At 39.8% G+C, this 27,101-nt stretch overlaps 2 protein-coding genes and 1 long non-coding RNA gene across 5 annotated transcripts; 1 reads left to right on the top strand and 2 right to left on the bottom strand.

The window, feature by feature from the left end:
• Positions 1-6,765: 6,765 nt before the first annotated feature.
• Positions 6,766-10,265, bottom strand: LOC140520761 (gap junction gamma-1 protein-like). 3 transcript variants are annotated; one of them, XM_072634997.1, is made up of 4 exons: positions 10,114-10,265; positions 9,567-9,690; positions 8,310-9,215; positions 6,766-7,956 (listed from the first exon to the last, which is right to left on the bottom strand). In XM_072634997.1, the coding sequence occupies exons 3-4, from the start codon at positions 9,184-9,186 to the stop codon at positions 7,949-7,951; spliced, it is 885 nt and encodes a 294-aa protein (XP_072491098.1). In that variant the 5' UTR covers positions 9,187-9,215; positions 9,567-9,690; positions 10,114-10,265; the 3' UTR covers positions 6,766-7,948. The 3 variants fall into 3 exon arrangements, with proteins under 3 accessions (XP_072491098.1, XP_072491087.1, XP_072491077.1); XM_072634986.1 differs by lacking the exon at positions 9,567-9,690 and having other exon boundaries at positions 10,114-10,264; XM_072634976.1 differs by lacking the exon at positions 10,114-10,265 and having other exon boundaries at positions 9,509-9,595.
• Positions 9,523-23,794, top strand: LOC140520827 (uncharacterized). The gene is made up of 3 exons (XR_011972664.1): positions 9,523-9,607; positions 20,062-20,134; positions 22,577-23,794. It is a non-coding gene; the product is annotated as an uncharacterized lncRNA (long non-coding RNA).
• A 1,613-nt stretch (positions 23,795-25,407) lies between these two features.
• On the bottom strand, positions 25,408-26,373 carry OR1F1 (olfactory receptor family 1 subfamily F member 1). The gene has a single exon (XM_072605758.1). It carries the CDS (start codon positions 26,365-26,367, stop codon positions 25,408-25,410), a length of 960 nt encoding a protein of 319 aa, XP_072461859.1. The 5' UTR covers positions 26,368-26,373.
• Positions 26,374-27,101: the final 728 nt, after the last annotated feature.

The following is a 27,101-nucleotide window of genomic DNA, read 5'->3' as shown; positions in this document are numbered from 1 at the left end:
AGAATCAGAACACTATACACATGGCAGCAACATTACAGTGACTAACTTTGATAGACTTGGCTCTTCTCAGTAATGCAAGAATCTAAGACAGCTCCCAGAGACTCATGGTGGAAAATGCTATCCACATCCAGAGGAAGAACTATGGAGTCTGAATGCAGACTGAAGTGTTTTTCTTTCCTTTCTTTTTTCTTTCTCATAGTTCTTCCCTTTTGTTCTAATTCTTCTTTTACAACATGACTAATCTGGAAATAAATTTAATGTGATTGTACATATATCACCCATATCGGATTGTATGCCATATTGGGGAAGGAGGGAGAAAATTTTGTGACTCAAAATCTCATAAAAGTGAATGTTAAAACTAAAAATAAATGATATTTTTAAAATAAAGCCTAAAAAAATAATTAAAGACACACCCATAGGCAGTTTATCCTGTCAGCTATTCTGGGGAGCTGCTAAAATTTATGACAATGGGCTAAGGGCTTCATTTCTAGGCTGTGGAGTAAAGAAAGATTTTTTTTTTTTTAGGGGACTTCACAGAGTATGTGGTATCTATGTTTTGGGAATGGGAAAGTGATCATGATCTATGCTGCAGGTATAGGATGTTGTCTCTCTTAGGAGACTAAAGGAGAGGGCCTCAAGAAATGTCTTTTTATTTTTAAAAATTTTTTTATTAAATTATTTTATTTGCTTTCAGTGTTCTACAATCACTTCTATATAAGATTTTTTTCTTCTCCCTTCCCCTCCTTCGCCCCTCTCTCCCCACTCCCTCCCTGAGAGGGTATACAATCTTATATAGGTTCTACAAATACATTCCTATTAAATACATTTTCACCTTAGTCATGTTGCATAGAAAAGAAATGTCTTTCTAAAGCAAATTCTAGGTAATGGAGATTTATAATGACAAAAGTAAGCAGGTAGGTGGTGTGATTAATCGAATAGTGTTGGACCTAGAGTCAGATCTGAGTTCAAATCTGATCCCACACACTTACTAGTTGTGTAACTCTCAGTAAGTCACAATGTCAGTCAATTTCCTCAATTGTAAAATGGGGATAATAATAGCCGGATTGCTCCCAGAGTTGTTGAAAGGATCAAATGTGCTAATATTTGGAAAGCACCTGTATGGATTAGGCGCTATATAAATGTTAGCTGCGATGATTATTATTACTATTCAAAATACAATCCTTTCTTTCCATTCTGCAACATCTATGGAAATACTCACTGTTTCCTCCTCAGGGGTAATTCTTGACTTAAAGACCCAGAGAGAGGAAACGATGGAAGATGGCTCCATGACTGCCAACCTGGGTAACTGGAAGAATGGTGGTGACCTCAATGGAAATAAGGAAGTTTGGAGGCGGGGCAGGTTTAGGAGGAAACATGATGAGTTCCATTTGGGATATTTTGAACCTGAGATCTCTATGGGCCCACCAACTGTAAATGTCCAGTAAGTCTTTGATATTTGCTAAATTCAGAATAAGAAAATTTTATAGAAAGAAGTCAACTAGCATTTGTTAAGTGCCAGGCATTATGCCAAGCAAAGAGGAGCATAAAGAAAGGCAAACGATCCTTGCCCTCAAGGATGTCACAGTCTAATAAAGGAAACAACAGGCAAGCAACTATATACACACAGAATATGTGTGTGACACCACACACAGATACACACACTAACATTAAGGGGGAATAAGGAAAGGTCTCTAACAGAAGGTCAGAATTTGAGTTGTTTGAAGGAATCTGGGAAAACCAGGACAATAGCTTGGGAAAACAGGAGGAAGAGGTAAGAAGGGAGCATCTTCTAAGGGATGAGAAAAATTCATGTGAAAGTCTGGAAATCAGTAGATAAGAGTCTTGTTCAGGGAGGGTCAGTGTCTCTGAATCACAGACTACATGAAGGGGAGTAAAATGTAAAAAAACTGGAGAAGTAGGAAGGGTGGCAAAAGGTTTTCAAAAAGAAATGCTTTTCCCATTATGGAGATGATCAAGGAGTAAGAAAATAAATCTCAAAAGAACAAGGAGCCCTGAACCCTCAGGAGCTAAGAGAGTTGAAGCTAGAATGTCATGCAACAGAGAAAGGGAAAGTCCACTGGAGATTTATAACTAACAAGTATAAGGATTTTTTTGAAGATACCAGGTGCAAAGAGGAAGCTGCTTATCCTTTTAGGAACTCAGATATAATCTGTAGGTATTATCTGAGGAGATACCAAATAAGGGACAGAGGGAGAAGATATGGTGAATGGTGATTGGTGGATTTTTGGTGAAAATCTTTATTTTTTTTCAAATTACATGTGCAAACAATTAACTTTCTTTCCTCTAATTTTGAGTTCCAAATTCTCTCCCTCCATCCTCTCCCTCTTCCCTGAGACAAGCAAGAAATTAGATAATAGATTATACCAATGCAGTCATACAAAACATATTTCCACATTAGCCATGTAGTAAAAGAAAACACAGCCTCCCCCCCCCCCCCAAAAAAAAAACCCTCCACAAGAGAAGGAAAGTAAAAAAAATGCTTTGATTTATATTCACATCCCATCAGTTCTTTCTCTGGAGGTAGGTAACATTTCTTATCTCAAGTCCTACAGAATGATCTTCTTTCATTAGGTAAGTAAATCACAATTGTACCTGATAACGTTTTGATAGCTTTTCAACACTCCTTATCTTTCCTGACTCTCCCAGGATTAAGAGACTGTCAACCAGGCTCTCCTCCAAGACACATTTCTCAATTTCCTTATCATTTTCTCCAGCTTCTTTTTCTTGGAATCTGATGATATTCTTGCAGATGGCTCTGGAGGAGAAAGTGAGGCTTGCGACTTTGCATAGACCTCCCTCACTTAAATCCAATTCATTTACATGTCATGACTTCTGGAGGAGAAAGTGAGGCTTGTGACTTTGCATAGACCTCCCTCACTTAAATCCAATTCATTTACATGTCATGACATCACCTCCCTGAGGTCAGGGTCCTCTTTTAAGGACAAACAACAAATAATGACTGTAATCTGAGTTTCCTATGCTACTGCGTTCTTTTCCCAACCATAACTTTAGGGGTCCTTTCAGGCTCTTTTATGGGCCATCTCTTTTCTTTCATATACTCTCTCAGGAACTGTCATCTTGCTGTGGCCTAAAGTTATCACCTCTATGCAGATGGTGTCCAACTACACATCCAGCTTGAATTTCTCTCCTGAGTTCAAGTCCTGTGTCACTGATGGTTTACTGGACATTTCTAGCTGGTGGACCCATGGAGATCTCAAGTTCAAAATATCCAAAATGGAACTCAGCACGTTTCCTCCTAAACCTGACCCCCCCCTTCAAACTTCCCTGTTTCTGTTGAGGGCACCTCCAGTTACCCAGGTTGGCAATCATGGAGACATCTTCCATCCTTTCCTCTCTTTCCCTCTGTCCCAGATAAAGTCAATTGTCCAATCTTGTTACAGCATCTCTCACAATCATTCTTGTCTCTTTTCTCACTTAGCTACCACCCTAGTTCAGTCTCCCATCCTCTTTCTCCTGAACTATTACAACTATCTTTAATTGTACTCCAATTCCTAGCCCTAATTCCTTCTTCAATTGATACTCCACCCCCAAACAATATTTTTAATGCACAAGCCTGACCATGTCATTCCCCTGATCAATAATCTTCAATGGCTTCCTGTGGGTGCTAGAATCACATACAAACTCTTCAACACGACCTTGAAAGTCATTGACAATCTGGCTCTAGCCTACCTTTCTAGTTGTATTTCACGTTACTTTCCTTGATACTCCAAATTTCAGACAAATTGATGTACAAATGGTGGTGTAGTAGATAGAGCCCTGCATTTCTAGTCACCTGATACTTCCTAGCCCTAGTTGTTTTACCCTGGGTAAGTCACTTCATCCCATTTGCCTCAGTTTTCTCATCGGCAAAATGAGCTGGAGAAGAAAATGGCAAATCACTCCACTATCTTTGTCAAGAAATCCCTCAGAAGGGGTCATGAAGGGTTGCCTGGTAATTCCTCCACCTATTCTAAAAATCACTACCCTCTGTCATTTACTGATCTTTCTATCCACAGAAGGATGGAACACATGGAAGGAGAGATGGTTTTCCACTGTTGTCTTTGAAGGTAATTAGGACATACTTATACTTATCATCCTTACTATCAGCCCTAAAACTATACCCTTTCATCCTAAGACCAGAGATGTCCTGACTGGTGAATACCTCTCAGTGTCCATTATTATCCAGCTAACCCCAGACACGCTTCACTTTATATCCCTGCAGTCTTCTCACCATTTATCAGTACCATTCAGCATCCAAGCACCCTCTAACCTACTTGCCCCTCCCCCATTCTTTCTAGCTCTGTTTCCATATTACACTACTCAATACTATATGTAACTACAAAGTCCTATCAATTCACTCATCAGTAGCTTCACTAGTGATTTTTTTCATGTTGAAAATGAAAAATAAATAAATGATATACATGAAAAAAGAATACTTGAAAGTCCTCCATTTCATTAACTGTCCATTGTTCCCCCCTGAAGGATTATATTCAGTTTTGCTGGGTAGGGGATTCTTGGGTGTAAACCTAGCTTCTTTACCCTCCAGAATATCTTATCCCAGGCTATCAAATCCTTTAATATAGAAGCTGCTAAATCTTGTGTCACCCTGAATGTGGCTCCATAATACTTGAATTGTTTCTTTCTGGCTGCTTGCAATATTTTCTCCTTGATTTGGGGGTTCTGGAATTTGGCTACATTCCTGGCAGTTTTCATTTTGGGACCTCTTTTAGGAGGTGATCAGTGGATTATTTCTATTTTACTCTCTGGTTCTAAAACATCAGGGATTTTTCTTGATAATTTCTTGAAAAATGATGTTTAGGCTCTTTTTTTTAATCTGGTGTGTCCTGCACTAGACTCTGCTTCACTCTCATCCAGGTGTGACAGACCTTTCCTGCTGACCTTCTAAGGTGCCTTTGAGTGAAAAATTATTTCACCCAGTCCTTTTGTGGGTTCTGCTTTTCCAGGAATTATTTCATGTAATTATTGAAAAGTGTTCAGAGGAATCTTAGGGAGAGCTCAGGTGAGTTGCTGCCTTTTTAAGGATATCTTGGCTCTGCCCCAAAGATTAATATTTTTAAATATTCATTAATAAATACTTAATAAATTTAATTGAGTAATAGGAGAATCTAGCTAGTTTCCTAGGTCTTCTAAACTAGGACAAAGAAACTTCCTGACTACTCAAGTTGAATTGAATCATATGTGTAGAAATGATACTTCCAGAAGGCAAATTATAAAGAAATTGAAGCTAGAAATTAAAAACTTTGGGGAATTGGTAGTGTTTTCATAATTGTGGCTAAACAAAAGTTTCAGAAGACAAAAGGCAAACTTGGCAATCACAGAAACTCAGAGTTTCAGAGCTGGAAGGGATATTTACAGTCATTTAACCCCACACACATTTGAAAATGTTTCCTCTACAGAACCCAAAATAAATGATCACCCGACTTTTGTTAAAGGTCCTCCAATAAGGAAAAGGAATCCACTACCCCTTCTCTCCTCACTTTACCCCCCAGCTCATTCAAACTTTGGGAAACTCTGTTTCTTATGTATAATATGATTGTACATGTATAATCTATATCAGATTGCTTGCCCTCTTGGAGAGGAGGAAGGGAGAAAAAAGTTTTCAAACTCAAAATCTTATAGAAGTGAAAACTTTCTTTACATATAGCTAAAAAAATACCATTAAGTAGAATGCTCTAGTTCTTATGAAATTTTCCTCATATCAACTAAATTTTCATCTTTGCAACTTCTACTGCCTGAAAGTCAAATAGGAAATGTTTAGTCTTTCAAATACTTGAGAACCGTGGGTAGGTCTTCCCTGAACCTTCTGTTCTCCAAGATAAATATCAGTCCTTCAGATGATGTTCATGACTCAGATTTGCATCCCTTCACCATCTACATTGCTCTCCTCTTGACTTCCTTCTGCTTGTTAATGACCATTGAATGCCTGGTTGAGAAGATAGTACCTGAGAACAGAATGTGAATTTCTTGACCAAGCTTAAAATATAGGAATGCCATGCTCTTGTCCAGAGAAAGACTGTGCACCTAATAAGGGCTGATAAAAATATATTGGTCTGAAGTCTCACACATCTAATTATGAAGGTTTCAGGTTGAAATGGAATCAAAAAAGGAAAATATTTACCCACTGGCCTAGAAGGCATACAGTAAGTAGCTACAATATAAGAATTGCAGCAGAGACACCCAGAAATTCACAGGAGACAAAATCTAAGAAAGGAATCAGTAATAAAATCCTTTTCTCAGATGACTACACATGAAACAAACCAATGACATGAAATTCATGGCAAAAATATGGCTCTGGAAGGTTTGTAAATGTTTTTCATTTTCAAATTGGATCATGACATCAGGGAAAAGATGACATGACTTGCACTTGACTTTGTTTTGAGGGAGGGAGGGCTGTGCAAGGTCACCAGCCTCACTTTCTCCTCCTGAGCCACCTGGATTCAGTGACCAGATATTCATCAGGATGACTGATGAATGATCCAGAAAATGAACAGGAAGAGTGGTATCTTATCTGGGCCACAACAACCTGCCTTCTGATAGATCCCTGCTTTAAGTAATTAAACTTCCCAGCTAGGTACTAGGCCAAATTGTTTCTATACTACCAAAAGATGCATGTGCAAGTCTTACTCTTCTAAATTTTAGTAGTGAGAGGTAAAGCCCCACAACTGGAATGTATTTCTAGAAATTATACTGTATTCAGAATCATCAAAAAATATGGAGATAGAATGAATGAAAGGCATTTTATTAAGTAGGCACAAAACTCAGGCAGCTGATATTACAGAAGAGAGAACACTGGAACTGGAGTTGGAAAGATCTGAGTTCAAAGCTGACCTCAGACACTAGCTGTGACCCTGGGCAAGTCACTTAACCTCTGTTGGCCTCAATTTCTTCCACCCTAAAGTGGAGATAATAATAGCCCTCATCTGGAAGAGCTGTTGGGAGGATTAAATGTGACAATATGTGTGACATTATATTAGTATCTATTTCCTACCCCCTTTCTCTTAGATGAAACATCTGCCTTCTCCTGTGCTATATGACCAAAACCTTCCCTTTTCATTTTTCTAAAAAGGTTGACTTCTGTCTTCCAAGTATGAAGCTTTCAGTCTCTATAGAACCAGCATACTGGATGACTTGGGAACAATTGGGAACATCATAATGTTTGGAGCACTATAATCTCAAAGCCTCCTACTCTCTCGTATCTATTTAGATGCAGGGCCTCAGTTCTCTTTACGGAAAGGAAGGGCTCTCAGTCCTGAACCATCACAAAACCTCATAAAATCCAGGCTGAGAATGATATGGTCCCCTTAGTTTTCAACTGGGTTCTAAAAACCCTTTTGGGCTCCATGGGACCACAGGGGTTCCAAGGTAGCTTGGAATTCTGGGACTTTTTTTTCAATTCACATTCCTTCCTTCCTAAAACAAAGGCAAGGCACAGTATTTAATACAAAAAGTTCATTATTCGCCCACAAAATTTATAGACTCAAATCCCAAAAGACTGAGTTATAGGACAAGTTGCAGTAGATCTCTAAGATAGCACCAGCAACTACCCAAAATCAATCTCTTCCCCCCAGCCTAGCCCTGAAGATTCTTCTGTGACCATTGTGGGCCTAATTCTCAGGATTATTCCCAGGTCCATTATCCTAGATAATCCATTTATCTTATTAAATTATTTGGTAGTGTTTGAGGGAAAGGTGGGCATTAGACTGTGACTGGTTTCAGATTTTGGGGAAATATAGCAGGGAACCACCTCTAATCACACTCACCAAATAGCTAATTAAAATATGAAGTACTAAACAAAACACCATTTTCTTTAGATACATTTCCAGGTTTTCTCTTCCAGAGTTCAGATATCAAGTTGTCTTGTCTTCCCAAGTTCAGACTGAAGTCTGTAAAGTAGTAAATCCAGTTTTCACAGATCTGCAATGGGAAAAATTAGCATCAATAACACTGAAAAAGATCAAAAAATTAAGAGCTGGAAGGAACTTTAGAAATCATTTAGTACATTCTTCTTATTTACAGGAGGAAACTGAAGTTAAGTGATCTACTGAAAGTTACATAGATTCCTAGAAAGATTCTTGGACTCTTGCCTTCCCTCTCAGTGGTCTCCTCTAGCTCTTCCCAGTGCCTGCAAAATACCCCTTAGGGAGAAAGGAATAGACTGAGCTGGGAATAAAAGGAAAAAAGAATTTAGATGATTAGGAAAGAACTAAGGGAGAAAAATAGGAATAATTGTGCAATAGAAACTGGGATTTAGTTCACCCGAAACATACCTGTCTTAGAGAATGGAGCCTCTTTGGGGGCTGGTCTCTGCAGGTTTTGCTGAGCATATATGCTGTAGGATGGAGTCTGATCCGAACAGGCAGGTTTACTCAAATGCAGCGCCAAGTCCAGGTACTCCTGGACCAGATGCAGCTGTTTTTGCATTTGCTCTAGCTGGAGACTCTTGGAATGGGAAGGTGGGTCCCTTTTCTCCTTCCTGCTTCCCAGGCCCAGGTGCAACAACTCAATCAGGGTGAGCAGGAGGCAGAGGCCACTGACTGCATACATGATCAGCAGAAAGATGGTCTTCTCTGTGGGACGAGACACAAAGCAGTCCACCGTGTGAGGGCAAGGGCTGCGCTGGCAGATATAGGAGGGAGGCACTTCCAGGCCATAGAGCAGGTATTGGCCGAATAGAAAGGCCACCTCTAAGGCAGATCGCACCAGCAACTGCCCAACATAGGCCCCCAGGAGCCCGTCCCTCCGGATCCTCCTGCGACCGTCGTGGGCTCCATCCTCAGGGGACTTCTTGGGTTTGATCATGGGCTCCTTCTCTTCCTCCTCTTGCTTCTGGGTCATCTGGCGCCGGGACAGATAGTGTACGGCATAGCCCAGGTAGAACACAGTGGGGGCTGTGACCAGGATGATCTGGAACACCCAGAAGCGTACGTGGGAGAGGGGCGCGAAGGCGTCGTAGCAAACATTTTGGCAGCCTGGCTGTGCTGTGTTGCAGGAGAAGCCACTTAGCTCGTCCCGATAAATGGCCTCCCCGCCCACCGCCAGCAGCACCAGGCGGAACACAACCAGCACGGACAGCCAGAGTTTCCCCACCAGGGTGGAATGCTGGGTCACAGCCTCCAGCAACCTCGTCAGGAAGGCCCAGCTCATCTTCGATCTTCCTGATTACTCTGCGTGACCTGAGGACGGAGGAGCTAGTGAGGAACGCACCGCTGTCCCGGGACCCTGATTTAGATAGTTCAGACTAACCTGCCTTCCCGTATCCACTCCCTTTACGCATGAAAACCCCTGTTCCCTGCATTCGTTCCCTCTACCTCAAACCCAGAATCTGCTCCTCTCCCCTGCGCCCTCTGCTCCAATTTTCCCAGTCAGGCTGATTTGGATCTTGGGGCTGTACTGAAGCTGAACCAGAGAGGAGGGATGGGGAGGGCGGAGTCCCTAGTTAGAACCAGTAATCAGAGTGGGCCAGCACCAGCAACCCTAGGCAGAGGCTTTCTCCTCCACGGCTCCTCCTAGAAGGCGCACGGCACCTGGATGGAGGTGATACCGGCATGGTGCGATCCCGCTCTAGGTAAGTGGCCAAACAATGATTTCCCCACCAGGCAAAGATAAGGAGTGTAGCGCTCAGAAAGCCATGGGGTCGCCACAACGCCCCTGCAAAGAACAATTGTGCGGTGAATAGTGGCTGTGCCAGTCTTCTAGGCGGAGTTTGAGAAATCATTTTCTTATTGTCTTTCCACTTGTCCTGGAAGGCTTTGGGAAGCAGAGAATTCTGCCTTCCCTCCAGCACACACACACACACACACACACACACACACACACACACACACACACACACACACACACACACACACACACACACACACACACACACACACACACACACACACACACACACACACACACACACACACACACACACACACACACACACACACACACACACAGTCTCCCTCCCTTCCCTCCAAAACACACACAGAGACGCACATTTACATTATCTCCCACTCCAATCTCCTCAGAACTGCTTTCCTCCCTCCCACTTTCACCCTAAATCTGTCTTTCTTGCCCCAGGCTCACCTAGGATCCGAGATTCCAAAGGAACACCAGAGAAAAGTGCTGGCGGTGACCCGCGGGAAATTTTAAATCCTGGCCTGAGAGGCTGAGAGGGGTTGGACCTCAGGAGGTTGGGGCAGGGTCTTGCTCATGGCCCCTCCCTCCCATAATTGGTTTGGATTGCTGGAGAAAGAACCAGTAAATGAGTCGAGTCAATCTGCTTTTATTAATGACTACTGTGTGCTAGGTACTGTAAGTGCCAGGGATACAAAGAAAGAAAAATTCCTACTCTCAAGGAGCTCATGATCTGACGGGGAAGATAGCATAGAAACAACTATGTACAAACAAGAGATTGTTACACACTGGTGCCTCTCAGGCTCAGATCATGCTATGGAAAGGACTGAGACTAAATGAATTTCTCCAGTGGCACACCTTGACATAAGTGTCTTGGCTCCTCCCCCACCTTTCCCTTTCCCTTACTAAGTCTCCTTCCCTTTCTTTCTTTTCCCTCCTCTTTGCATATGGGCTTTTGTTCCTCCTCATAAATTACTTTAGTATTTTGAAAAATGTATAATTTCACCAAATTCACAGAATGTATATATGTGAATTAGTAGATGAAAATTACCCTTCACACAACAACACCCCTACTTTGGAAACCTGGGGAATGTCTCTACAACCATCCTGGATTAAGCAGTGGTCCAGTTTTCTTTCAGTTTTCATAGTCCCAGGGCACAGTAAATTTAGAGAGCATGCTCCAAAGAATAGGGAAATACAAAAAATTTTGGCTACAGAATATGAAGATTCATAAAGAAGTAAATTAGACTTCCCATTTACTGTCTCATATTTGAAATTCTAAGCAGTCTTCATTCTCCACCTTAGACATCCAGTCTCTATAAAGCCATTGGTCATCTTCCCAGATGAAAATATTCTTTCCTTTTTTGGAGCTCCTATTTCATTTGCATGATTGATTTCAACTAGATTCAGCAAGCATTAATTGTCAGTCAGCAAGCATTTATGAAGTGTTCTGGTTATGTTCTAGTCACTGTGCCAAGCACTGAGAATACAAAGAAAGATGAAAAAAAGTCCCTGACTTCTAGGAGTTCACTGTCTAAAGGGATGGGGTGGGGGGAATAACATGCAAACAACTATGTAGAAACAAGATATATTAAGGATAACTTGGAGATTATCTTAGAGGGAGGGCACTAGCCTTAAGGGGTAGTGGGGAAGGCTTCTTGCAGAAAATGGGACTTTAGCTGAGACTTGAAGGTAGCCAGAGAAGCCAAGTGACAGAGATGAGGAGGGAGAGAATTCTAAGCATGGGGGACAGCCAGTGAAAATGTCCCAAGTAGGGAGGTGAAGTGTTTTGTGTGAGGAATAGCAAAGGACGTGTGTGTCCCTGAGCAGCTAAGTGGCACTAGGTTTGGAATCAGGGAGAACTGAGTTCAAATCTTGCCTTAGACACTTACTAACTGTGTGACCTTGGACAAGTCACTATTTGCCTCAGTTCCTCAACTGTAAAATGGAGACACACTGAAGAAGGAATTGGCAAAGCACTCTAGTATCTTTGCCAAGAAAATTCCATGGACGGGTCATGTGGATGGGGTCGTGAAGAGTCAGACACAACTGAACAACATGAAGAAGCTTGTCCCTGGATCACAGATTGTATGGAGTGGAGTAAGGTAGAAAAGTTAAGGATTATGAGCTCAGTATAATAAGGCAAGGCAGTTACACAGCTCAGTAGATTGAACACTGGGTCTGGCTGGAGTCAGGAAGACCTAAGTTTAAATCTAGTCTCAGACACTTACCAGCTGTGTGACTCTTGGCAAGTCACTTAACCTCTGTTTGACTTAATCCACTGAAGAAGGAAATGGCAAACCACTCCAGTATCCAGTATCCAGAAAATCGCATGGTCCACAAGGTCAAAAAGAATCAGAAATGACTGAACAATAATAAGAAGGTAGAAGGAATCTGGGAAGGTAAGAAGGTGCCAGGTTATTAAGAATTTTAAAAGCCAAACAGAGGCTTTTATTTGAGGTGAGAGGGAACTACTGGAGTTTATTGACTAGGGGGTTGACATGGTCAGACCTGCACTTTAGGAAGACCAGTTTGACAGCTGAATGGAGGATGGACTAGAGTGGGGAGAGGCTTAGGTAGGGAGAACAACAGCAATTATTGGTGGTAGTCTAAGTGTGAAGGTATGACTGGCACCAGGGAGATGGCAGTTTAAGAGGAGAGAAGTTGCAAAGGTAGAATAGAACTTGGCAACAAATTGGATAAGAGAGAAAAGGAAGGAGGGAATAAAGAGAGAGAGGAGTCAAGGATGACAGCAAGACCATGGGTGACTAGGAGAATAATGATTCCCTTAACAATATTAGGAAAGAGGGGAATCTTTGGTTGAGAGAAGAAAATTCACTTTTGGACATGTTGAGTTTAAGATGTCTATAGGATATACAGTTCAAGATATATGAGGGGCATGTATGCAAGACTGGAAATTAGAAGAAAAGTTAAAGCTGAAAATCAATATAAAGATGATAATTGAATCTATGGTAATTGATAAAATCAACAAGTAAAATAGTAGATGGAGAAGAGGGCTCAGGACAGCCTTGCAAGATACTCATGATTTTGCCACGATATTGATGAAGATCTAGCAAGGGAAGCAGAGAAGGAATAGTCAGACTTGTAGGACAAGAAACAGGAGAGCAGTGACCCAAAAACCTAAAGAGAAGAAAACTATCAAGGGGAAAGGATAATTGACAGTATCAAATGCTAACAGGAGGTTAAGAAGCATGAGAACTGAAAAAAGACCATTAGATTTGATGATCAAGAAACCACTGGTATTGTGCTATAAGAAATTAGAAGAGGGATAGTTTCAGAAAAACTGGGAAGACATGTATGAACTGATACAAAGTAAAGTGAGCAGAACGAGAACATTGCACATAGTAATAGCAACATTGTAACAATGGTCAACCGTGAAAGACAGCTACTCTTATCAATACAATGATCCAGGACAATTCCAAAGGACTCATGATAGAAAATACTATCTACTTCCAGAGAGAAATGATGAATTATGAGTGCATATTGAAGTATATTCTTTTCACTTTCTTTATTTTTCTTGCCTTTTTGGGGGGGGGGGGAATAAAACATAATTTGTTTTTTGTTTTTGTTTTTTTAATGTAATTATTATTTTTTTAATGTTCTACAATCACTACCATAAAATTAAGATTTTATCCCCCCCCACACCTACCGCCCCACTACCCCCCTCCCTCCCCATGACAGCATACAATTCTGTATAGGTTCTACATATACTTTCCTATTGAGTACATTTTCACTATAGTCATGCTATGTAGTCGAACTAAAATAAATGGAAGAAATCATATAACAAATCAAAACATGATACACAAACACACACACACAAACATGATGTGCTACATTCTGCGAATGACTTGCATATTTCTTTCTCTGAGTGTGGAAGGCATTTTGCCTTAGAAAACCATTAGGATTTTTTTTTTAAAAAGTTCTTGCGTTATTACGAAGTTCCAAATCTACCAGAAAAAACTCTCGCACACTGTGGTCGTTGCTGTGCACAAAGTTCTCCTGGTTCTGCTCCTTTCACTCAGCATCAGATCATATAAGTCCTTCCAGGCCTCTCTGAAGTCTTCTTGTTCATCATTTCTTATGGCACAATAGTACTCCATTACATTCATTTACCATAATTTATTCAGCCATTCCCCAATTGATGGGCATCCCCTTGACTTCCAGTTTTTGGCAACTACAAAGAGTGCTGCTATAAATATTTTTGTACATGTGGGACCCTTTCCCATTTTTATGATCTCTTGGGGATACAGTCCTAGAAGCAATATTGCTGGGTCAAAGGGTATGCACATTTTTGTAGCCCTTTGGGTATAGTTCCAAACCACTCTCCAGAATGGTTGGATGAGCTCACAGCTCCACCAACAATGAATTAGTGTTCCAACTCTCCCACATCCTCTCCAGCATTTATCATTTTCTTGTTCTGTCATGTTTGCCAATCTTACAGGTGTGATGTGGTACCTCAGAGTTCTTTTGATTTGCATCTCTCTAATCAAAAGTGATTTAGAGCATTTTTTCATATGATTGTAGATATCTTTAATTTCTTCCCCTGAAAATTGCCTGTTCATATCCTTTGACCATTTATCAACTTTTTTTTTTTTTGCAACATGGTTAATATAGACATATGCTTTGTATGTAAAAAATAGTAGTTACTTATTTTCACTAATGCTAGGCATTATTATTACCACCGTTATCTCTATCATCCTGTAGCTTGTAATAATAAAATATTTTGTTGGAAAAAAGGAATTATTGATAACTTTAGAGACAGCAGTTTCAGTTGAATGATGAAGTGCGTATTACGTCAGACAGTGTATATGTAAAAAAAAATTAAACAGTCCCTGCCCCAAGGAGCTAGGCTTTGGGGTGTAGGGTAGGGGGTAGGTCTAATATGAAATGTAATTTGTTAACAATAGAACTGGAGTTCCAAAGGCTACAAGAGAAGGGTAAAGAAGAAAGGCATAGGGACATTAAAGGGATAGGGCTGACACAGATGGGTAGAAGGGATAAGAGAGTGGTGATTAGGAAGAGAGTTTTGGCTTTGGCAGCTTACAATTAATCTTGGACATCTATTTTGCTTCTAATTCTTTGTTATCATGAAAAGTATTTCTATGAATACTTTGTTTTATTGATGTCACTTTTATTATCTTTGTTAAAATATTTGGTTTGATGGATTGAGGAACAAGGATATATTTAGAAATTAACATGATATAAAATAACAACAATCAATAAGACTATTCATTTATATAATATTAATAAGTACTACAACTGCAATCTGCAGTGTTGCTCTCTATGTGGGTGGGGGGTACCAACAAAGTCAGCTCCAGTCTGGATCCCATCTTTGTACAGAGGTTTTAGTCAAGTCCCTTAGTTATCATTCTCTGTACCACTTCAGACTTGAAAAGAATGTTATCTATGCCTTCACCAGTCACTTCAATTGGATTTGGAAGTCTAGACTGCACTTTTCTTCACTCCTTCCTGGGATTTGGAATTATTTTATCTTTCCTATTTGGAGAAAACAGGCTGAACTGGATTATCTCCACTTGTGTTGACATCATCCACTCTTGGATCCTGGAATCTACACGGCCACCAGGCCAGCCAGCTCTCTTGCCCTCTCTCTGCTTGTTGGGAACTGTACATTTTCTATTTGGCATTCAAAGAGAAGCAATATGTTGTGTGTTGTATTAGGATGGGCACCAGACTTGCAGTCAGAAGACTTTAGGTGAGTCTCTACTCTTTAAGGCAGGAGAAGGTTCCTCCCTTCTTCCCACCCTGAGGGATGGGGATCTTCAAGAAAAGTAGGTGACTGTCAGGCGTATTACAGAATGGCTGTTTCTTCAGGTATGTATGAGATATATTGGTTCCTGAAATCCCTCTGAAATTTTTCTCTAGGTATGATTCTATTGGCCATAGAATCAGGAACACGGGTTAAAGTATTGTCTCTGATATACACAACCTGTGTGACTGGGAGTTAATCACATATTCTTAGTCACTGAACCACTGATGAATCTTTCTTTCTCCACCTGGTTGATCATACACTTTATAGTTGATCAAGATAACCCCAAAGAGTGTGGCTCTCCATTTTAGAAACCCCTAACAACATTCTCCCTAGTTTCTAAGAGGGAAGGCCTTTCCACTTAGAAAGTTCCCTAAACCAAGTAAAATCACAAGTCCAGGCCAAAAAGCACACTATGAGCAGGGGCATATAATAAAAAATAAGATGCAAAAGTATGTACAGGATCAGAGACATCCCCATCCTATGCCACCCTTGTCCTGCCATCGCACATGAATCAACAATCCAGAGATCAAGGCTCATCCCAAATCATTCTTCTCCGGGATGTGTCATCTATTCAATAGTCAATAAAGTACCCACTCTTCATGGCATTATGACCAGTGATGGGGATACAAAGAAGGAAAATAAAGACAGTCCCTGTCCTCAAAGAGATTATAATTTAATAGGCGAAGGCAGTGCATTAAAGGAAGCTGAAAAAGTGGAAGAAAGAGGTAAAAAGGTAGAAATAGGAGGGAAAGTGGGGAATGGGGATGCCAGATAGTGCCCAGCAAGAGGACATGATTTTCATTGAATTGAAATCAAGCAGAAACAGTAAAAGATGTTGGTTGGAAAAGGTAAGCCCACTATAAAAGGAATCCTTAGGAGTTTATTGACCCATTCTACAGCAGTCCAATCAGAGATGAAAGGCAAATGAGAGTGCTCAGGAGGTTGAATATCAAAGCTGTTGTCAGTCTCCATAATGATAAGATTTCTGGTGATGAGCTTATAGCAGGAAGACAAGATTGCAAAGGAGTCAAACCAAAGAGAGCAACTGAAGGTAATGAAGTTGGGAACAGAGGGAAGTCTGAGCCCTCTATTAAGAGAAGCAAACACAGGAGTGAGTTATGGTACAAAGCTAACCTCACTGATGGTGTTTTTTAAAATTTGTACATAGTAAATGTGTCAGGTACTATGCTAGGTGCTGGGGATACAAATTTAACTGAGTACTACAACAAAGGTGCCTTTTCTATAACGAGTCTGACCCAAAACTCTGCCTCCTACCTTAGTTATCAGGGAGGAATAAAGATTATTTCCACTGCCACATGTAATAATAATAGAAGAGCTAGCATTTATCTAATATCCTATATTTTGCAAAGTACCTCACAAATATTTTATCCATACAGCAAACCTGGGAGGTAGATGCCACTATTAACCCCATTTTACAGATGAGGAAACTGAAGGAATAGGTTAAGTGACTTGCCCAGGGTCACACAGCTACTAAGTATCTGAAGCTAAATTAAACTCAGGTCTTCTTGATTCCAGATCCAACCATCTATCCACATAGCTGCCTCTCAGTGATCGATAATCAAATCAATTTTACCTTTGCCTATTTTGAAGGGCAAGAGAATTTTTGTTGTTGCTGGGTTTTTTCTTGTTATTTGCCTCTGTTTCCTTGTCTGTAAAATGAGGAGAAAAATAGCACCTTTCTCTCCGGGTTGTTATGAGGATCGAATGAGGTAACACTTGTAAAATACTTAGTAAAATGCCTAGTGCGTGCATACTCAGACTCAGGAAGATGAGTCTTCTGCCTCCAGGCCCAGAGCTCTATGACCTATGGCGCCACCTAGCTGCCCACAACGTAGGAAGGGGCTTCGATATACAATACATATTCAATAAAATTTGTTGGGTGATCGATCGGGCTGCAGAAAGAACACAGCCCTTGCGTTAGGGGAATACAGAAAGAAATCTGCCTTAACTTACAGCTGTATTACACATATTATATATTAATGTCAGCCATAATAATAGCTTTAGTATTGTTATCATTATCACTATCCTCATCTCATCCTGGATACTCTCTCCTTTCTGTTTTTCATGACATTGCTTTCTCCGGTTTCTCTCCTGTCTTTCTGTTCATCCCTTTTCACTCTTATTGGCTAGTTTTTCATCCATGTCATGTGGGTGTTCTCTAAAGCTGTCCTATTTCCTCTTCTCTTTTAGCTCTAACTATCTCACTTGGCATTCTCATTAGTATTCATGGGTCTAATTATGTTTGCTCCACAGATGTTTACCAGATCTATATATCCATCCGTCTTGGGCTATAATCATTACCAACTGCCTCTTGGACATTTCAAATTGATTGTCATTTAAAATTTAATATTTCCAAAATGGAGCTCATTATCTTTGCCTTGAAACTCTTTCTCCTTCCTAAATTTTCAATTACTATTGAGGACACCACCATCCTCTTAGTCACCCAGACTCCCTAATTCAATGTCATCTTCAGCGTCTGTCTTACCCTACATATCCAATTCATTGTCAAGTCTTGTCCTTTCTACCTACATAATATCTCTCACATAAATTCACATAGCCATGAATCTTGATCAGGTCTTCATCAACTCTCTCTTGGGCTATTTTAATAGCTTTCTAATTGTTTCTCTGCTTTAGCTCTTCCCCAAGGGCCAACATAATTTTTTTAAAGTGTATGTTTGACCTGGTCCCCTCCCCCTACAGCCTACAAAGGCTCCCTATTACCACCAGAATCAAATGTAAATTCCTTTACTTGGCATTTAAAGCTATTTAGCTTTGCAGTCTCCTCAGAACTCTGTAATCCAACTATACTGGCCTCCTTGCCATTCCTCAAATTCCATTTCCTGTCACTGCTTTTGCCTGGAATATACTGTTTTCTCTTGGTTTTCTGGTCTTCTTTGGAGAACTGCTTCAAGTTCCACCTTCTAGTGGAGGTCTTTCCTGGTCCCACCCTCCTTTTCCTTCTTGGATAACAACAACAACTTGCACTGTGTTTTAAGATTTTCAAAGTGCTTTACCAATGGTGTCCCATTTTATTCTACCACAATCCAGGGAGACAGGTCCAATTTTTACTCCCATTTTACAAGTAAAGAAACTGAGGAACTTTTCTAGATTCATACAGCTAATAAGTATCTAAAGCCGGATTTAGACTCAGGTCTATCTGCCTACAGATCCAGCATTCTCTCCACTGTATCACCTGCTTGCCCTAAGGAAGATTAACTTAAATCTATGCTGAATATTTCTTGTTGTGTATCTAGTTGTATACAGATTGTCTCCCTCATTAAAATATGAATTCCTTGAAGGCAGGGAATGTTTTTACCTTTAGTTGTATCCACAGCACTTACCCCTGTGCCTGGAAAATTGTAAGTACTTATACATAAAGGCTGACTGACTGACTCTCTTTTGCCCCTACAGTTTTATTTTGTGAAAAGCCCCATTTTGTGTATCACTTGCTTAAAGTCCCATATGGAGGAAAAGTGTGGAGAATGCCAAGTGAGATAGTTTAGAACTAAAAGAGAAGAGGAAACAGGACAGCTTTAGAGAACACCCACATGACATGGATGAAAAACTAGCCAATAAGCGTGAAAAGGAATGATCTGAAAGACAGGAGAGAAACCGGAGAAAGCAATGTCATGAAAAACAGAAATGAGAGAATATCCAGGATGAGATGACGACAGTGATAATGATAACAATACTAAAGCTATTATTAAAGGAGGAAGGAGGAAAAGTGAGAGACACTGGAACCAGCCACTCTCAGGCTATCTATGTAAATTTCTGATCCTAGTTCTCAGTTCTGGTATTGAATCAACAGTTTCTTCCTTCCTAGAGGGATGCCGGGTGGGGATGAGGGAGAAGTAGAAGGGTAAAGTGGGTGGAGATGAGACATTTTTATTCATGCTTGACCTTTGTGCTTATTATTATACTAGACCCTCCCATACTCAAGCATTTGTATTTTCCTCCCTGTAATGCAAAAGATCTTGTGCATTTATTTGGCTTTTCTTTTCTTTTTTTAATCTTTTTCTACTCTCTCATTTTTAGAAAGTTTCTAGTTTGCTAAAATCACCTACAGTTAAAGGAAGTCAAAGTGAAAGAAATCATTGATTTATACATTTTTCGTTACATACTTGGACAAATGTTTGTGTCTAGGCTATAGACTAGGACGCTGAGTGAGCTGGGAGGAGGGGAAGGAAGATACAAAAAAAGTTTGAATTTTTGCTTTCAAGGAAGGGAAAGGATAAAAAAGTATATTTATAATTTATAATTTCTGCCTTTAAGGAGTTTGAAATCGATTTGGGGCAACCAGACAGATGTGTAAAAAGTCAGTGTGCTATATAAATTTTCGTTTTGTTTCATTTCAATTTAATTCAATCTTTTTGGGATCTGGAATTAAAGGAGAAAAAGAAGGTATGGGGGAGGGGGGGAATTCCTGAAATAACAGGCAAATTTAGCCTTGTCATCAGAAAAAACTTTTAAACCAAGTTTTCCAAAAGTGAAATGGATTGCCTTCAAAGGTCCCTCTTCGTAGGAGTCTTTTGCCAAAGATTGGCTAAAACTTATGAAGAAGGTTAAAAAAAATGATTCTTTTTCAGATGTGGACTGACTTAGATGACTGCCGAGGTCCCTCCTCTTGTGAAAGAACTATCTCTGCTCTCAGTTCATGTGGTAGGTAATTAATTTCACATATATGTTTATCACAATACAGAAATTATGGAGGCAAAGCCCTAGGTTTTATTAATATGCTCAAGTATACGTTCAGGTCTCAGAGAAAACCTGAACCATCATGAGGATTTTGAAAAGACTTTTTTATAGACTTCTTTATATGAGTGATAGAGAAATAATTCTTTTATATATTGCAATCTTTTATTTATTGCAATATTTCCTATATATAAATTATATAAATAATATATTTATTGCTTATATATAACTTGTATAATATAGATATATTATATATAATTATATATTGATAATGTTTAATATAAAATTTTGGAATAATCTCTTTGTTCTCTCTGAAGCAAACTCAGACAATGCCTCTTCCTATGTCAACAAAGCCAGCCAGGGCTGACTTAACATTCCTTAAGAGACCTTTAACCTAAGACGCTATCTTGAATAATGGGATGTTTTCCATATCTTAACATTTGTAGACATATACTATGTTATGGCATGTTAATGGTAAAGAAAACACAAACAACTTGGGTCGTAATTTCTACGTGAAACTTTGTCAAACTCTGTTATCTTATTGTATTTACAACCTATGCAATTAAGAAATTCCTTTACTAATGGTCTAGTTAGTCACTTATGGAGATCATAAATCCGAAGGACACAGAACACTTCTTTGTCCTAAAACATATTTAAAGCTGCCCAATTCTTTGTATCGGTAGTCAGAACATTTCTGGCTCCATAATGCGTTATGTTACCATTGTCTTTAACAGGGAATTGATTAATTAATTAATTAAATCATAAAATTTATGCATTTAGCCTGTTGCCTTTTCTTTAACCAAGTTTTCAGGTCAACAATATAAATATAGTTTATATATTTATAATAAATAAATTCTTTTATATAAATTATATAAGTAGACATATATGTACATTATAAATATAAATAAAATTCTTTTATATATTGTAATCTTGTACCTTCCTCTTTGGCCATAAAAGTTAGAGAAGATAGGTCTATAGTCCTATACTTCTTTCAATGTCCCCAAAATTGAACAAATTTAGTTAATAAGAGTCATAATCTTAAACTTCACCTAAGGAAACAAACTTCATCAAATAAACTCTATAGATAAACTAAATCAGATTACAGATTAAACTACATTTAGAGGATTCACAGACAGACTGATTGAAAAGAAGAGTTTATAGCTTGAGGGAAACTTGGTAGCACAGTGGTTAGACTGCCCAGCTTGGAGGCAGGAAGACTCATCTTCCTGAATTCAAATCTTGCTTCAGATGATTACTAGCTGTGTGAGTCTGGGCAAGTCACATAACTGTGTTTGCCTCGGTTTCCTCATCTGTAAAATGACCTGGAGAAGGAAATAGCAAACCACTTGGCATGTCTTTGCCAAAAAAAGACCCAAACAAACCTAAATTGGGTCACAAAAAGTCCGACAGGACTGAAAAACAACTGAACTGAATTTACTTGTTGCCCACTAGTTGGAGACAAATGAAATTTTTCCTCTTATTTCTTATCTAGGGAATACTTAAGGCTTAAGTAACTTTGTTACTTGCCGGGGGACAGTTTTTGTTCTGGTAAAGTTGATATTAAAACAGACTTTTAAGTAAGCAAAAAATTGCAGTAAGTATCGCTTTGAGTTCCAAATAACTAAAGGAAATTTATAAAAATTCCCATAACACTTTCAATTCAGGAATTTTGTAATTTAATGAAATGGGGAACATAAACCAAGATGTAAAACAGGGCTGATGAGCAGTTTGCCAACCGACTGTAGCCACTTCCCTTAATCTCATGCCACAGGCTGCATCCCGGATTCTTAAGCTAGAGTGCCAGAGGACCTTAGAGGTCACTTAGTTCAACCCATCCATTTTTTGAGAGTGAGAAACTAAAGTCTAGAAAGCTGTGACTTGCCTAAGATCAGGACTGAGATCCAAACTCTGATCCTTTGAGTCTAAAGCCACAGTCTTTCCACTGCACCCTAGTGAAATTGTACCTTACTTTAAGGGGAAAAAAGAAAGTTACATGATAATGTTGTTATATACTTAAAAAGAATAGCAAGTTGTACATAAAAGATTTGCCATTTCATAGGCAATCATCTTTTTTTTCCTATTGTACTATGATATGGGAATGCTTGTTTCATTTCTTAAGTTCTGAATAAGTAAAGTTAAAAAAAAAAGAGAAGTCCTGGTTGTTGACAATTTTCATCCAAGATCAACAAGTTCTTTCTTAAACCTGAGATCCTATTTCTTTCTTTGTCCAGGTGATGCTTTTAAAATAAATTATTGTATTATTAATTACTAATATATTAACTAGCTAATTATTATATTATTAATTATAAACTTGAATACTAAAACTTAAATACCCAGTAAAAGAAAAAGAAAGATATTATAAACTTAAATACTAAAACTAGGTGATACTTGAAAATATTATTCCTATAGGTGATGGAGTACTTGGGTCCCGGGGTGCAGAGTGTGTTCAGGGAGTACCAATACCAGTACCAGTACCTTTGGTGTGATGGCTGCTGAGCCCTTTCTGGGGCTCTTTCCACCTTTGGTGTCCACCTGTTCCACCGAACTCTCACCTGTGGCTCCAAGAAGCTGCAGCATGCGCACTGGCCACACCCTGGTAAACTGTTTCCGCAGACAGGCCAAACCAGGTTGAGGGTAACCAAGGGTTCTCAAACCCATTGGTGAGTTAGGGGGATGTCTACCCTAAGCATGTGAAGACTTCATCTGGTGAAATGGGAGGATGAGAACAATTTGTTCCAATGGCCATGAAGGCAGATGAAGCCAGCAATGTGGAGCACTTAGAGCTTGGTTAGATACTGAAGACAAAGACCCCAAGGTCATCCACTGCATCCTGAGCCATCACCAGTCGGCTTAACTCTATCCTGCCACTGGACTCTGATGACTCTGGAAGAGAGAGTGAGGCTGATGACTTTGTGCAAATCTGCCTCACTTATATCCAATTTACACATGAATCAAAAGACACCCCCCCCAAAAAAGACAAAAGACATCACCCATACTTGGGTCCCAATTCTAAAATCACATTTCTCCCTCTCCTCAAAATACCATCTCAGACAGTTTCTCCCCAGCCCAAGGACACAGGCTGCCCTAGCAACAACAGCTATCTTCCTTCCTGCTGTAGTAGTCTGCTGCACCTATAGAATTTATCACTTAGAGCCAGCTGCAAACTGACTGAACTGGCTGTGTCCTGGGTCGTAACGACATGAACTACTCACTGACCAATCATATGTATCCTAGACTTGGACATACCTATACTCCCTTACATTAATCTTGTCTAACAAGACATTGAAGAGAGAACTTGATTTTTCCTGACCAGCCCTAATGGTTAGTTGACTTAGTGATGTTTCAGGTCTAAAACCACACCTCCAGGTAGCCCCCCCTTGGGCTATTTCCCGATGAATTTGGGGTAAAATACCTGCACAGTAGATACCAAAAGTGCATGTTCCTTTAAGAACTGACCACTCCTTAACCATTCCCTAATCCCACCCCAAAACACCTAGTTAGCAAATTTGGCACAAGTGATACTATAGAATATCCTATATAAACTTTCCCTGTACCCCTTTAAGATGGCAGGTTGCCTAAGAACTCTTACCCGCTGAAATAAATAAATCTTTACCTTGACTTCAACAATACTTGAGTTTGTGAATTCTTCTCCAGACTACCTGCCCCTGCTACCCTGGTCTTTGTGGGGTCTCACATCCCCTTTCCAGCCCTCATCAGTAGGTTCTCTTTCAAGATAAAACTCAGATTTAAGTATAAAGCAAAGTCAAAGAATGTCAGAAATGAAAGAGACCTTGGAACACTGAAAATCTATCACTGGAGCTGGAAGGGACCTTAGTGATCATCTAATCTAATCTCTTCATTTTACTGATGGCGCAGCTAACATGAAGAGAGGGAAACTGATGTGTCAAACCCTCAGAGGCAGAGCTGGTGCAAAAGATCAGGTCTCCTAACTCTTTCTGTTGAAGCTGTTACGTGACACAGCGGACAGAGTGCTGGACTTGGAGTCAAGATGACTTGAGTTTGAATCTTACCTCAGACATTAGCTGCTCTGTGAGTCTAGGCAAGTCACTTAGCCTCTCCGTGTCTGATTCCTCATCTGTGAAATGAGGACAATATTTTTCAAACTAAATTTTTTTTTAAAATTCAGAATTTAACCAATACCAAAAAAAGAACATTTCCATATGCAAAGTGGAACAGAAAAGTTTATATGTGAAAACATAGCTCTGTATTACATAAAGTTTCCTTTAAAGACAAAAAAGGTACAAAGTAGACATACAATTTAGAGCAGCAAATGTGTTTGACATATGTAAAGACAAGTTTTGGGGATAAGAATTCTTTATTAAGTATCCCTCTTTACATCTATACACACACACATAGTGTAAATTCTTGGATAGACAACAAGAGTTCCTTTTATTTAGGTTAGAGATGATGCAGAGAGAGTACCGTCTCATACAGGACAGCTGCCTTCATTGCCACAACTAGCTTTTCTGATAGCATGGAATAATGAGTGGGTAAAGTCTTGGATGTGATTTCAGGAGAACTATGTTCAAATCTCACCTTAGATAATTAAGAGCTATGTACTCATGTACAAGTTACTTAAGTTCTCAGAGTCTCATTTTTATCTGTAAAGTAGTGATAATAATGCCCAAACAGGCAGCATGGAGAAGTGAAGACAGAGCTGTTCTTGGGTCTAGAAGACCAGACTTCAAGTTCTGCTGCTGGAACACAGTAACAGCACGGCTCTGGGAAGTTCACTTCCCGTCTCACCACCTTGGGCTGCTCTTTTAAGACTATAAATCACTGATGTTTCAGGAATTGCTAGGAATTGCTACCCTAAGCAGTTCCCATGTTGATTATGAAATCACACACCAGGATAATAAAAACCCCAATCTTACATTAACCCACCTCCAGAGAGATGTTTTGAGGAAAGAGCTTTTAAGTCTTAACCATAATGTGAGTTGTTATTGTTACTGTTTTTCTATGGACTCTGGGAGAGACAAGTGTAACAGAGTGAGCAGAGATCTGGCCTGGGCATTAGGACATAAGAATTCAAGTCCTACCTCTGAAGCATACTGGCTGTATGACCCTGGACAAGTCAGTTAACCTTTCAACGTCCTAGGCAATATTCTCAGATTAAATTGCAGAGAAGATGCTAATCTACATTGGTAGGGGGAGTTTACTTGTCTGAGAATTCTCTACGTCAATGAAAACACAGGTCCAATCCTAGTCTAAGTCATGCTCTATGGAACCTCTGATGAAAGCATCAAGCAGGGATTTTTACTGCCAACCATTTTTGCCAGAGCCCTTTTCATGTCTTGATTCCTCAAGCTATAGATAAAGGGATTCAACATGGGGGTCACCACTGTGTACATCACGGTTGCTGCTGAATCTTTCTCTGTTGAATGAGTGGAAGAGGGACTGAAATATACAGCAATAATAGTTCCATAGAAGAGGGACACCACAGCCAGGTGGGACCCACAGGTGGAAAAGACTTTCCATTTTCCCTTCATGGAGGGAATTCTCAGGACAGCAGAGGCAATATGTATATAAGAGGCCAAAATACAGATAAATGGGGTGATCATTATCAGCCCTCCCTCTGTAAAAATGACCATTTCATTGAGTGAGGGATCAGAACAGGAAAGCTTCATGAGAGGAGACACATCACAGAAGAAGTGTGGGATGACATTATTGTCACAGAAGGTGAGACGAGCCATTAGGAGAGTGTGCAGTAGTGCATTCGAATTAGCAACCATCCAGGATCCAACAGTCAGAAGGGCACAGAGATGATGGGTCATCTTTGTAGCATAGTGTAAGGGATGACATACAGCCACAAATCGGTCATAGGCCATCACAGCCAGGAGAAAATTGTCCATGTCCGCAAATACAAATAAAAAGTACATTTGTGCCAGACACCCTCCAAAAGGTATAGTCTTACTTCCTGTTACGTGATTTGCTAACATCTTGGGAATTGTGGTTGAAGTGAAACAGATATCCACAAAGGACAAGTTGCTAAGGAAAAAGTACATGGGAACGTGGAGATGAGAGTCTGTAACAATGGCCAGGATGATGAGAAGGTTCCCTAGAACTGTGATCAAATACATAAATAAGAATAACACAAAGAGAAGTTGCTGGTGCTCTGGTTGACTGGAAAGTCCCAGGAGAAGAAATTCCATGACGGTGGATTGATTTCCTTTTTCCATAGAATGTAGCTTCTAAATCCAAATTCAGATAAAATGCAAATTTAGTAAATGGATAGGAAGTCTTCATGAAGATTCACATTAACAACACAGAAGAAGGAATGATAGTCCCTGCCCTCAGGAGGTGATAACATGCAAATGGGGGAGATAACATGCAAAAAACTATGTGCAAACAAGCTACAACAAAGGATAAATTCAAAATAATCAACAGAGAAAAGTCATTGGAATTAAGAAGAATTGGGAAAGGCTTTCTGAAGGAGGGGAGATTTTAGCTAGGACTTAGAGGAAGCCAGTAGTAGGCAGAGATGAGGGAAAAGAACATTCCAGGAGTGGAGAACATGTGAAAATGCCTGGTATTGGGAGGTGAAGTGTCTAGTTTGAAAAACAGTGAAGAGGCCAGTATCACTGTGGCAAAGTGTGAAGTGCAAGAAGAATGGAAAAGTAGGAGGAGCTATGTTATGATGGGCTTTGAATACTAAATAGAATTTTATATTTAATTTTAGAGGTGTTAGAGAGTCACTGGAGTTTACTGGGTATGGGGAGGTGGTGTGTGATATGATGGAACCTGGTAGGAAAATCACTGTATGGAGTGGGCAGAGACTCATGCAAGCAAACTAAGCAGGCTATTGCAATAGTCCAGGATAATGGATAGGAGAGCCTATACCTTGGTAGTTGTAGTATCAGGGGAGAGAAGGGGGAATATTCAAGAGATATTGCAGAGGAGAAGGAGACTGATA

Source organism: Notamacropus eugenii, chromosome 1 (assembly GCF_028372415.1).
Source record: "Notamacropus eugenii isolate mMacEug1 chromosome 1, mMacEug1.pri_v2, whole genome shotgun sequence".
Taxonomy (NCBI): domain Eukaryota; kingdom Metazoa; phylum Chordata; class Mammalia; order Diprotodontia; family Macropodidae; genus Notamacropus; species Notamacropus eugenii.
The sequence above is the reverse complement of the archived record's forward strand: the minus strand, read 5'-3'. Positions and strand labels throughout refer to the sequence as shown.